The sequence below is a fragment of the Littorina saxatilis genome, linkage group LG8 (genome assembly GCF_037325665.1).
Source record: "Littorina saxatilis isolate snail1 linkage group LG8, US_GU_Lsax_2.0, whole genome shotgun sequence".
NCBI lineage: Eukaryota > Metazoa > Mollusca > Gastropoda > Littorinimorpha > Littorinidae > Littorina > Littorina saxatilis.
Window position 1 is genome coordinate 47,467,489 of NC_090252.1, and position 13,629 is coordinate 47,481,117.

The 13,629-nt window shown below is 43.7% G+C and overlaps 1 protein-coding gene across 1 annotated transcript; it reads right to left on the reverse strand.

Moving 5' to 3' along the window:
- Positions 1 to 2,353: 2,353 nt before the first annotated feature.
- On the reverse strand, positions 2,354 to 8,047 carry LOC138974693 (uncharacterized). The gene is made up of 2 exons (XM_070347413.1): positions 3,101 to 8,047; positions 2,354 to 2,825 (listed from the first exon to the last, which is right to left on the reverse strand). The coding sequence occupies exon 1, from the start codon at positions 8,045 to 8,047 to the stop codon at positions 3,707 to 3,709; it is 4,341 nt and encodes a 1,446-aa protein (XP_070203514.1). The 3' UTR covers positions 2,354 to 2,825; positions 3,101 to 3,706.
- Positions 8,048 to 13,629: the final 5,582 nt, after the last annotated feature.

Consider the following 13,629-nt stretch of genomic DNA (forward strand, 5'->3'; position numbering starts at 1 on the left):
CAGCAACAGCCTTAATCCTCGATAGTGCAATGGGTTGAGAGGTTGTTCTGTTTCGGTACTACTTTTTGCGACTGAAAAGTTCCGAACGCTCTAATGTACGAAATATACATCTCTGGAGCAAACAATACAAACATACCGCATTTAAATTAACAACTACAGGCCTGAACACATGAATCTCCATATAAAATCCATGAGTTCGGTTGTTTTCTGAATCTAGATCTGCCGTGCTCAAACCGTTCATCACAAGCAATTTCCCAAGGCAAGTAACTCATACTTTGTCTAGCGACAAGAGTAGTTCCCCTTCTTTTCACTCAGTTCCTTCGACAACAGACTGCAATCCGACGGTCAGTTTTCAACAATATTTCATTTAATAAACAGATCACACGCAACCAAATGCACACATCTCATCAATTTAAACAACATAAAGGGGTTGCATACACTATTTTCCCCAGAAAACTGAACTTCATACAGTTTTTAACGTTGGAACACGGGTGCAAAAGTTCGTCTGCTAGTCCCATTTGACGAAAAAACATTATCCTAAGCGATACCAAAACATATACAGAACACACAATATCTGCCTTTGCCGCCACAGCAGAATAACAGCATATATGTGTGCTTGATTTTAGCCCAAAATAGGAAAACTGACAAGAAGTGTTAACAGAATGGAATGATTTGCACGGAACTATACAACCGCGCATTAATCGATCGCCTGCGCAGGTTGACTGGTTGAGTGATTCGGATTCGATCAAACTTTCGCAAAAAAACTCCTCTTTTCTTTGAATAACTGAAGAAAGGAGGAATAAAGAGGTTACACACCTCGTCTCAGTGATTATAAAAAATAATGGTGTCAGTTCGCGGTCATGAAAAACCTCTACGTATGTCCTAAAGTCTGCCTGTATTGTTATCCCTCTATCTGTCTGTCTATCTATATTTGTGTCTGTCCCTGTCTGTCTCTGTCTCTCTGTCTCTCTCATTCACCTGACATGTACACACCACAGTTCTGCTCATCACTGTTATCATAACAGTTTTCATACCCATCACAGCGGTACCACGCATATATACAGCGGTTGTTCACGCACTTCCACTGGTTAGTTCTGCACTCTGGGGAGAAGAGCTCTAAAGTGTAACAGCAAGCATGTTGACAACAATGAAACACACACGACACACACACACACACACACATACACACATACACACACACATACACACACACACACATACAGAGAAACACACACATACACACACACATACTCACACACACACACACACACACACACACACACATACACATACACACACGCACACACATACACACACACACAAAGAAACAAAGACACGTACACACACACACACGCACGAACACACACATACAAACACACACACACACACACACACACATACATACATACATACACACACACATATACACACACACATACACATACACTTTGCATCCACACATATACATACACTGAGACAGGCAGGAGCTTAAACATGAAACAGTGCACATACATACACAATCACATCCATAAGCACACACCACATATGAGACGGTGAGCTGAACTGTTCCACAAAAAAGTATTTTACCTTTAAAGATGATGGTGTGTTCCTCAAAGGACATCATCAGACAAGTCACACTGCACAGAGAACACGCAGGTTGTTTAGTGTTGGTGACCACGTCATCAAGTGGAGGGATGTTCCATGGGATAAGCCCCGCCAGATGTGGGACAGGAAACAGAACTGTTTGCACAAGAAGGAATTTACCTTTAAAGATGACGGTTTATTCTTGGAAAGACAGTAAAGAGTCAATCTTGGGCATAATAACGACATTAGCATCACACTCAATTAATCTAGTTCTAAACACTAGTAAGTGTTTTGGTTTTTGGAGTGTGAATAATCAATATACTGAATTTGTTTTTGAACTATTTTTCTCTGACTTCGGAGCAGGAAACGTGCAACACATTAGCTAGTCTACAGAGTGTACCTGGAGTTGCATGGATTTGGTTTACCAGAATCAGGAATGATTTACTGCACTGAAAACAATAGCTTTAACAGCAGAATCAGGACCCTGGATTTAACCAAGAACAAATTACCAATTGTAATCAAAATATAATACTAATGATAGCTATAACCATCTATCATTGTTCAGACAGCACTTAAAATGAGGTAGAGGAGTCTAGAAGAGAGCAAGTTGTATAACTCTCTTGAATAATTTACATACACAAATTTAGTAAGACAATTGTAAAACATAATATTTGGTTCCATACCGGCAAGTCGCACAGTTGTTATATCATTCATCAGTGGTTTGACATCTGATAGAAGTCCCCGACAAGTCCAGAGACCAATTGATAATGATTGTTGCAGTTCCACTTTTTACCTTGTGTTTTAGATACAATATCTAAGAACACACCAAAGTTATATTCAATACTTTACAACAGTCATGCTTCAAATCAATCTCGTAAAACACTGATGATTTAGATTAATGAATAAATTTATTGGTTGGTAATATTTCCGGATTCTTTAACAAACTATTTCTATTTTAGATATAACGAATTTGCGTTCATAGTTAATTGTTCTTGCATTGACAGCTAGTTTAATGTCGAACTGGACTTATCTTAAATGGGCTGGTTAGTTACAAAGTCCGAATGTCCTGATGGAAGCCTGGATTCACATGATGACCGTAGCAGTGACGAACTTGATGAAGATTACTTGATGATGATGATAATTAGTAGACAAACTCCTTTTGCTCCTCGCTGGTGGATCACACTGGTGGCGTAGCTTGATTAGTTCACCCTTATCCCAGCGGATCCTAGACGCTCGAACCCCTGGATCAAAGGTAATACTTGTTATTAACAACGGTATCCTAGGATCAAGGTTAATTTTGATTTCTTGCCCTATCTTCATGTCGGGCAGTTCGCAGACAAACCAAGCATGGTTACTGAATAAAATACTAGATCTATATGCCGAACTAACTTGCAGCATGTACGTTTATGATTAACTTCATTAAACATTCTAAAACAAATATCATATGCGAATAGATGTGAGTGTATAATAGCTGTTCCTTCATTGATGGACGCTCGATATTACAACGACACCTTACCTCTTGATGCTCCTTTCCGGACACTACTCTACGAGTCTGTGCGGCTGCGGGTTACATCTCAGGCCTTGGGATGGTAGGTTACGTGCCGGCGGCTTTTCATCGGTGGTTACACAGGATTCTTGTTCCCCACTTGTAGCCTCTCAGTACCCGGCAAATAGAGTGACCGTAATGGTTAGCGGTTCACGTTTCCTTCCTCCAAATAACTGTTTTCATCCCACGATGCAACTCCATGAGTTACGTAAATTCGCATATTAATGACGCAGTAATGACGTTGATCCAACATGTAGATTCTCATACTAGTGACGTCATTACTTCGTCTCCAAGGTCTCGTAGACTCTTACCCTAATGGTGCAACAAAATATTTCAGTCTCGGCTAAACAAGAGTTGTTTGGAGTTGAGTCGTAACATAACCCCGGGGGGTGGACAAGCGAAATCTTATTTCGTTTCCGTTTATACGACTCAATATACAATACAATACAATACAATATACAATATGCATATACAATTGTTTCCACATTTTGGAGTAGATCCGCATGAGCCTGTCGCGGCCAGTTTGGCCTCACTACTCCAACGGGGTGGACAAATTTTCCTTCTGGACTCTGAAACTCAGTTGATGCGACTCAAATAGTCGGCACCTAGGTTGTCCTTTCCTGGGATGTAGTTGATTGTGAAGGAGTATGGTTGCAATTGTAGCGACCATCGTAACAGACGAGGGTTTGTTGGATTCCTCTGTAGGCATTTCAAGGGTTGGTGGTCTGTCTCCAACACAAAGTGTCGTCCGTACAGGTATCTTTCAAACTTCTGTACTCCCCAGACTGTTGCTAGACATTCCTTTTCCACAGTCGCGTATCGGGACTCAGCCCCGAGTAGCTTCTTCGACTGGTACGCTACGGGGTGTAGCTTCTCTCCATGTAGTTGCATCAGTACCGCACCGATTCCTCGGTCTGATGCGTCAGTGCGGAGAACGAAGTCCTTGCCGAAATCAGGCATTTTCAGGACTGGTTTCTCACTGACCATTCGTTTGAGTCTTGCGAAGCTCTTCTTTGCCTCGTCACTCCATTTGAGTTTGTCTGGCAAGCTCTTCTTTGTCATGTCGGTGAGCGGCACGACCACAGTCGAGTAGTTTTCCAGGTATTCTCGGTAAAACCCCGTGAGACCCAAAAATGCGCGTAGCTGTTTCTTTGTAGCTGGCTCTTTGGCGTTCACGATCTTCACGATTTTATCGTCTTCTGGCCACCTCTCTCCATGCCCGATTTCATGGCCAAGATACGGCAATTGGTCGAATCCGATGTAGCATTTCGACGGTTTTGCTGCAAGGTTGGCTTCTTTGAGCCGCTGAAGGACTGCCTTCAGGGCTTCCATGTGTTGCTCCCACGTCTCAGTGGCTATCAAGATGTCATCCATAAAATGGTACACATCGTCTCGGTTGAGGGGACCTAGCAACTTCCTCATCATCCTGTTGAAGATGCCAGTGGCGGTCTTCAACCCGAAGGGCATGTTCACCCATCGGAACTGGCCTCGTGACGTCACAAACGCGGTTTTGTCTCTGTCTTCCTCGACAATGGGTATTCCCCAGTAGCCACGCGTGAGATCTAGCTTGGAGAAGTACTTGGCTTTTCCTAAGCTTTGGAATAAATGTTGAACGTCGGTGATGGGTTCCCCATCGAACACCGTGACATCATTCAACCCACGGAGGTCCGCGCAAAAGCGGTACTTCCCTTCTTCTTTCTTTTTGACGAGAACAATGGGTGAATTGTAAGCTGAGTTGGCGGGTTCGATGACTCCTAGCTTCAACATCTCTTCGACTTCATTCTCCACCATCTTCACATACGCATGTGGAATGGGGCGTGGTCTTATATAGACCGGTTTCTTGTCTGTGACCTCGATTCGACACGTAGTCAGATTCGTGGTGAGTGGTACGTCGGTCAGATTATCTAGTCTGTCCGCGCAGATCTGTCTCGCTTCAGTTCGCTGTGACTGAGTGAGTTTCTCTGAAAAGTGCACGTGGTCTAAACCTTCTGTGCGCTTTGTCTCAAATGTTGGGATAGTCCTCTGACTGTCCAACCTGAAGATGTCGTCGTTAGTGGTTTCGTCCTCCTCTACCACTACTGAGACGATCACTTCTTCTTCTTCTTCTTCTACTACTGCAACCGGAATTGTTCCATCGGTGACAGGTTGCTCACGTTCGACGTAAGACTTGAGGAGGTTGACATGGAATACTTTTTCCTTCCTCCTTACTTGGACTTTGTAGTCGAAATCATTCAACTTCTCTAACACTTCAAATGGACCTTGCCAAGTGAGTTCCAGTTTGTTTGTTTTCAATGGCTTGAGAATCAGGACTTTCTCTCCTGGTTTTAGCGACCTTGGTTTGGCTTTACGATCGTAATATTGAGCAGATCGCACTGATGCTTTTTTCAGGTTCTCTCGAGCAAGCAAACAGGTCTCTTCGATCCTCTCACGAAGGTTCACTACATATTCCGCAGTGGTTTTGACCTCATCTGAGACGCTCTCATCTGTCCAAATCTGTCTCAAGAGTTGCATTGGTCCTCTGACAGTACGCCCGAACAACAGTTCGAATGGCGAGAAACCTAAACTCTCTTGAGGAGTCTCGCGGTATGCGAACAGTAATGCAGAGATGAACGTATCCCATGCTTTGGGCTGTTCTATGCACATCTTTTTGAGCATGTTCTTTAACGTGCCATTCATTCTCTCGCACAAACCATTCCCAGCTGGATGAAATACCGCAGAGGTTTTCCTTTTGATGCGGAGGAGTTCAGTGACTTCCTGCATCAGAGTGCCTGTGAACTGGCTCCCGTTATCAGACAATATTTCACTTGGGATACCGAGTCTAGTCCAAAAATCCCACAAAGCATCGGCTACTGTCTCGGCGTGGATGTCCTTCAACGCGACAGCTTCAGGGTAGCGGGTGGCAAAGTCAACCATGACGAGGATGTACCGTTTTTTGTTCTCGGACATAGGAAGAATAGGCCCGATGATATCGACTGCTACTCTTCTGAAAGCAGTCTCGAACACTGGCATCTTGCCCAATGGGACCTTCTTCGTAAGGTGTTTTGGCGCGGATCGCTGGCAAGCGTCACATGACAAGCAGTAGCGGCGGATCTCAACACCACAGCATGGCCACCAAAATTCGCGTCTAATCCTTTCGGCGGTACGACGCTGACCTTGGTGTCCTGCCATTGGATGATCATGGCCGAATGCGAGCACCTTACTACGGAACGATTTGGGAAGAATAACCTTCAAAGACTCCTCTCCTTTCCGATTGAACGTCGACTGGTACAAGATACCATTCTTTTCCACGACCCTCATGTGGCCTCTCTCTTCTCCGGTAGCAGCTTGTTTCCTGATGCTGTCTAACGAAGGATCTGTCTTCTGAGCCTCGCGTAAGTCCTTTGGAGTAAACATATCCGATGTTGGCTCCCGGCTACTTGGCTTACTCGCAGATTTGTCTCTATCATTGTCCAATTTGGACTGTGCTCTGGTATCTACGGCCCCAGCGACTGTCTCAGCGCTGTCGTGATACCAGGCAGGTTCTCTGACAGGGAAAATCGGTGTTTTCCTCCTGTCGTTCTGAGTTCCATGGAACTCCCCTATGAGCACCGGCATTATGGGATCCGCCATGACCACGACTTCTGTCTCTCCGCAGAAGAAGGGCGAATCCACATGAATGATCGCGGTCTCGCAGTACCGGACTTTACTTTTGTCCGCTAACGTGGTCCTCTTTCTCTGACCAGTCATTTTGTCGGCCGGCACAAGATGTGCGGCCACCACAATCGAGCTACAGCCCGAGTCTCTCAGGGCGTTCACTCGTTTGCCGTTGACTTTGACGTCAACTAGATCCGAAAACTTTTTTGTGGTGCAGTCTCGACACAATTTATCTAACGGGGATTTTCTTCCCTGTGTTTCGCGTCGGACATCTTCAACCGTCACAGCTCCGGCGGTGTTGCCTTTTTTCCGTAAGGGACAATCGCTCGAACGGTGTAGACCCACGCGACAATAGAAGCATAGTCCTGCTTCTCGGAGTTTTTCGCGTTCCGCCGGTGTCAAAGAAGATCTTTTACCTTGTTGAGGTGATGGTTTATGATCCTTCTCAAAACGTTTCGTTCCGTCCTGAGGAGTTCGCGTTGGTGTCGGTCTCAATTTATTTTGGCTTCTGTTCAGCTCATAATCGGACGCGAGTTTTCCCATCTCCTTGGCATTGATCGGGTTCCGGTCTTTGACATGCACGGCGAGATCGGAAGGCATTGACTGCAAGGACTGCTCTCGCAGGATCAAATCGGTTAATCCTTTGACAGTTTTCTCGCACGGATCAAGCTCGATCCACTTGGTTAGGTACCGATCGAGTCTAGTGATGTGTTCTTTGTAAGTTTCCGCGGGATTACGTCTAGTATTGCGGAATTTCATGCGATATTGCTCAGCGGTGAGCTGGAATCCTTCAAATAACGCGCTCTTCACCTTTTCATAGTCGTCAACATCCTCATCGTCCATTTTGGACACGATGGTACGGGCCTTACCTTTCAAGAAGTATATCAGCCGGGAGGCTTTCTTTGATTCGTCCAAATTCATATCTCTGGCATAGTGTTCAAACTGTTTGAGCCAGGATTCAACGTCATCCTTGTCATCAAGGTAAGGGATTTTGGGAATGAAACGGGGATCATGGTCATGTGAGGATTGGGAAGGATGAGCTGCGTTTTCATTCGTGTTCATCTGAACCTCGCTCTGAATGCGCAGCTCTTCTATCCTAAAGAGTCTGTCTCTCTCATTCTCTTTGAATTGGCGCTCATCTTTACGCTCTTGAGCTGCTCGCTCATGTTCACGCTCTTGAGCTTCTCGCTCATGTTCACGCTCTTGAGCTGCTCGTTCTTTATCCCTCTCCCCTTGGACGAATGACTGTAGTTCCTTTCCCTCCAAACCCAACTCTTTCCCCATGGTGATCAATTCCTTGATCGAACTGACGCTGGGACTTGATGGAACGGCCTGCTCGACATGTCCGTTCACAGGCTGAGCGGCGTGGCCGTCATCACCTAGATCGGTGATATCAATCAGATTCGCTCCTTCTGTATATTCTGGGTCTATGCCCACAGTTGACGAGAATCTGGTGTAGTGCTGATGACGTCTGGTATCAGCCATTTTATGTAATCCCTCAAAATACAAAACTTTGGTACATCCACTCTTGGTGGTACTCTAATATGGAAGACTCTTACCCGCAGGTATTGTTCAACCTTTCAACACTGGTACAAACAATGTTACACGCGCACGTGATTTTTCCTACACCTGTCCTTCGTCTCTATCTTGAACCGAAACGACTAACTAGGACTTAGCGGTGTGTCGCTGAGTAAGTTGCCTTACAAAGCCTTATGTGATGACGACCTTCAGTCTGTCAACACACCCACAGAAGTTTTCCCCACTATTAACTATCAACCCGCGGGTTATAGATAACTAATAATGTGAAGCACAACTTAAATAAGCAACACGTTTTAAATGTTACTCCGACTAGAGTTATAATTTAATCTGAACTTAAACTAAGGTCCTAGTACTATCGAGCGTCCATCCTGGTTGGAATTATAACACACTCACCGTTTTGATCAGAACTTGAGAGTATAATTCGAACCGACAGTTAGTTAGTAAACTGCCAATTTCCCGTGAAGTTGTCGAACATCAATTCTATGTCTTACCTTATGACTATGATACTGTTCGACGAACTAGATGGAAATCCTTCCACGAATTAATTTAGCAAAAACGCTGTTCGTGAACAACAGCGATCGCGAAGATTCTTTGGGCAGAATGTACCCAAATCAAACACGGAGTTATTTAAAATTTCTTCTTACAGAAATAATTTAAATATTCTACTTACCAATACCACCGTCTGGTCTGTATATGAGTGAATGCGACATGAAGCAGGAAATGATTTTGAATTTTGAAGAAAGAAAAAATGAAGAAAGATTTTTCCAGAAAATATTCTAATTTCCGTCGCTTCACGGATAATTTGACTAACTAATTTATGGGGTAAACCAGTTGTCAATGCAAGTTTTTCTTAGGTACGAACACGAGTTCAGTATAGATCTCCGGACAGAGCCCCCATTGTTGCAGTTCCACTTTTTACCTTGTGTTTTAGATACAATATCTAAGAACACACCAAAGTTATATTCAATACTTTACAACAGTCATGCTTCAAATCAATCTCGTAAAACACTGATGATTTAGATTAATGAATAAATTTATTGGTTGGTAATATTTCCGGTTTCTTTAACAAACTATTTCTATTTTAGATCTAACGAATTTGCGTTCATAGTTAATTGTTCTTGCATTGACAGCTAGTTTAATGTCGAACTGGACTTATCTTAAATGGGCTGGTTAGTTACAAAGTCCGAATGTCCTGATGGAAGCCTGGATTCACATGATGACCGTAGCAGTGACGAACTTGATGAAGATTACTTGATGATGATGATAATTAGTAGACAAACTCCTTTTGCTCCTCGCTGGTGGATCACACTGGTGGCGTAGCTTGATTAGTTCACCCTTATCCCAGCGGATCCTAGACGCTCGAACCCCTGGATCAAAGGTAATACTTGTTATTAATAACGGTATCCTAGGATCAAGGTTAATTTTGATTTCTTGCCCTATCTTCATGTCGGGCAGTTCGCAGACAAACCAAGCATGGTTACTGAATAAAATACTAGATCTATATGCCGAACTAACTTGCAGCATGTACGTTTATGATTAACTTCATTAAACATTCTAAAACAAATATCATATATGCGAATAGATGTGAGTGTATAATAGCTGTTCCTTCATTGATGGACGCTCGATATTACAACGACACCTTACCTCTTGATGCTCCTTTCCGGACACTACTCTACGAGTCTGTGCGGCTGCGGGTTACATCTCAGGCCTTGGGATGGTAGGTTACGTGCCGGCGGCTTTTCATCGGTGGTTACACAGGATTCTTGTTCCCCACTTGTAGCCTCTCAGTACCCGGCAAATAGAGTGACCGTAATGGTTAGCGGTTCACGTTTCCTTCCTCCAAATAACTGTTTTCATCCCACGATGCAACTCCATGAGTTACGTAAATTCGCATATTAATGACGCAGTAATGACGTTGATCCAACATGTAGATTCTCATACTAGTGACGTCATTACTTCGTCTCCAAGGTCTCGTAGACTCTTACCCTAATGGTGCAACAACATATTTCAGTCTCGGCTAAACAAGAGTTGTTTGGAGTTGAGTCGTAACAATGATGACAATTCTGTTTAGGAATGTGAGGAGATACAATTGCCGATGGTGATTCAGGTTCAAGAGTGATCGCGTATTGCAGTTTTGGATTGTCTTCTGTAAAAGCTTTGCAGAAGTGATTGGCACTTTCAAAAAGGGCCTCCCCCGCGCCTCCACATTGGCATCTGAAAAGAAAACGTGAATACAGCATACACCTTTCAATCACACACAAAAACATTACAATACTGCTATAAGCGCCAAGTATTATCCCTAATTCCCACTAACCCACCTACACATACACACACACATTAGAAAACAAAGAGTGTCTCTGGGAGAACAGTATAACTGTGCGCATGTGTATACATGTTAGTGTTGGCAGTCAATTAAAAGCAATACGTATACAATGAGTATGTGAACGATGCAAAGGCTGGTGAATGATCAGCTATTCCACATGTACACGCCGTATATTCGGCTGTATCGAGAGCGCGCCGCCGCCACGTGTAATCAAAGCGTTGCCGCCAACATCCTCTGTCTCTTTGAAACCACGTACAGCTTAAATGAATGTTTGTGGGAATGAGTAAGGTTTGTATCTGGTACATGTGTGGTATTCAACGAGAAATAGTCACGTAAACGAACATACGAACCGATTTGCTATCGATCTGTCCTCACTCAAGCATATTTTCTCACTTTGATCCCATCCTACACGCCTCTCTATCGATACATGGACTGACAAGCTAACCTATTATGTTTATTGGCGTGTCTTGTGTTGATCTGTGAAATATCACCTTTCAAAGCGGTCTGTATTGTGCAAACATTCAAAAGAAATAAAGCAGTCAAAACTGTGTGATACCACATCGCCGCAACGTCTGGTTCGTAATAAAATTGTCTCCACGCGTTGGAAACAATACAGCATCAACACACCCAAGCCAACAACCGCGTGGCGTTACGGCGGCGCACGCTCGGTACAGCCTTGAATATACGGGGTGACGTATGAATTGAATGCAGAAACTATATGGCCTGATGCATGCACAAGCTATGATCACAAGCTATGACCACACGCTATGACCACAAGCTATGACCACAAGCTATGACCACACCCTATGACCACAAGCTATGACCACAAGCTATGACCACAAGCGCGTTTTAGTTGAACCTGTGTATTTAGGTGTGTTAACCTTCATCGGTTCACGCACTGGACTACACAGTCCGGATGATGTGGGTCGTGTACGACCCATACTTTAAAAAGAAGGATTCAATATAAAAAGTGTGTGTCGTACACGACCCACGCCATTCGAATACGGGCAAAAACACAATATTTACTGCCTCGTTGCAGAGTATGAGTCGTACACGACCAAGTAGGAATACACATCGTACACTTCTTCTTTAATTCAATATGGGTCGCCCACAACCCACATCATCCGGACTGGCCATTTCAAATTATGTTATTATTCATTTCTTTGTTTACAAAAATTATCCTTTAGAAACTAATCGATTGGAGGGTCCTAATATAAAGTGTTTGAGGATTACATGAAGTTTAAACCAAAGCCTCCCAATATTTTCAGAAATAGAGACACTTTTTTCTGAGGCTCTGGATAGCCCACGACCCAGGAAGAACGGTGAAGGTTAAGCTACAATAAACTGATCAATGGAGATAGCTTTCTACGCGTGAAAAAAGATACGAGTGAATAACTGTCAGTATAATCATGTAAAATAACCCAATTTATGAAAGGCTTGCTGTGAGTGATGTCTCTTAGATGGAAACCAGTTCAATCTGGAATAGACTCCCAGCTGAATCATGGCTGTTAAGTTGTTTCAGTTGGATGAACGACTAGGCTGAGTATTCGCTACATGCAGACCCACGTAACATCTGACAGCAGTCAGATAAAAACAGTGTTTTGACCCAACACTGACAAACATTGAACAACTATAACCACCGAGCTTCACACACACACACACACACACACACACACACACACACACACACACACACACACACATACACACACACACATGCACACACACACACACACACACAAACACACACACACACACACGTGCACACACATACACATACACACACACACACACACACACACACACACACACACACATTCACACACACACTAAACCACTAAAATCAAGGTTCTAATTCAAAACAGTTATGGCAAAGTGCTTTACCGATACACTGACGATGGTGGTTTCTTGCTCCATCCAATCTGTTGCACGGGAAGCGGCATCGTCTCCATCAATCGACCTGTTTGGCATCGGACCAGTTCTCGCTAGACATCGGCGATACGTGCTCTTTGTTATGCTTCGAATGTCGCGAGAACTACGTTCTTCAGCCTTCGCAGCTCTCGCGAGAAAGCCGTACAGCATGCTTCACTATGCTTGAAATACCGATAAAGACTGTTTTCCTTCTGGGCGGTGCAATTTGCAAATAAAACTTAATCTTCCTTTTAATCGTACTATTCGTAGCAGACAACACAATCTACGCAGTCGAGTCGTACTTGTTTTCAACCTCCTTCAACCCAAGCTTCGACATCTGATCAGAATTTACGCGCAAGTCGTCTCCTTGACACGTGTCGCATTGAAATCGGGAAACAACTGATGACAAACAGAAAGGTCTATAAATATATCAAAGGGAGATCTCAGTCGTAGATCGTCCGTGTCGTTTTGGTCTCTTATGTATCAGAAAGACATCAATTGCATTCTGGGACGGCGGAGTTTGATATTCGCTATATGATTGGTCAACACTTCTGCCAGGCCGCGACCATGCCGGACAGCGTCCGACCTATGTCTGACTCGAACAATAACAGCCCACTGTAGACCTTTCATTTGTTTTTACGTGTAGATGTGTTAGAGCAAGTAGGTCTCATGCATCACTTGACATGATCTGCCGAAAATCCACAATAGGATCACATTTCATCCACATTTGGTAATAGCGCCATCACTACTCCAATAGCACCTTCGCGAAAGATCCAACTAAAGATTTCCATCCGGCTTGACGGATGTCGGAATCCACCAAGTGTTAAAGTTTCGACCACTCCGTCCGTACAGAGAACGCACGCACGAACGAACGAACGAACGCACAGACATACAACTTTTACGAACACCTAGGCATCATATACGTGAGCCGAAATGCCGCCAAATTACTCAAGAAAAACTGTACAAACACAGACAAATGTTAATGGTTAATATGAATTTGTTCAAGCATCTTTAAGGACATACCAAAAATAAAACAAGACTGTTTACGCTTTGAAAACATATGTATCATACATACATTATTCCAGCTTTAGGG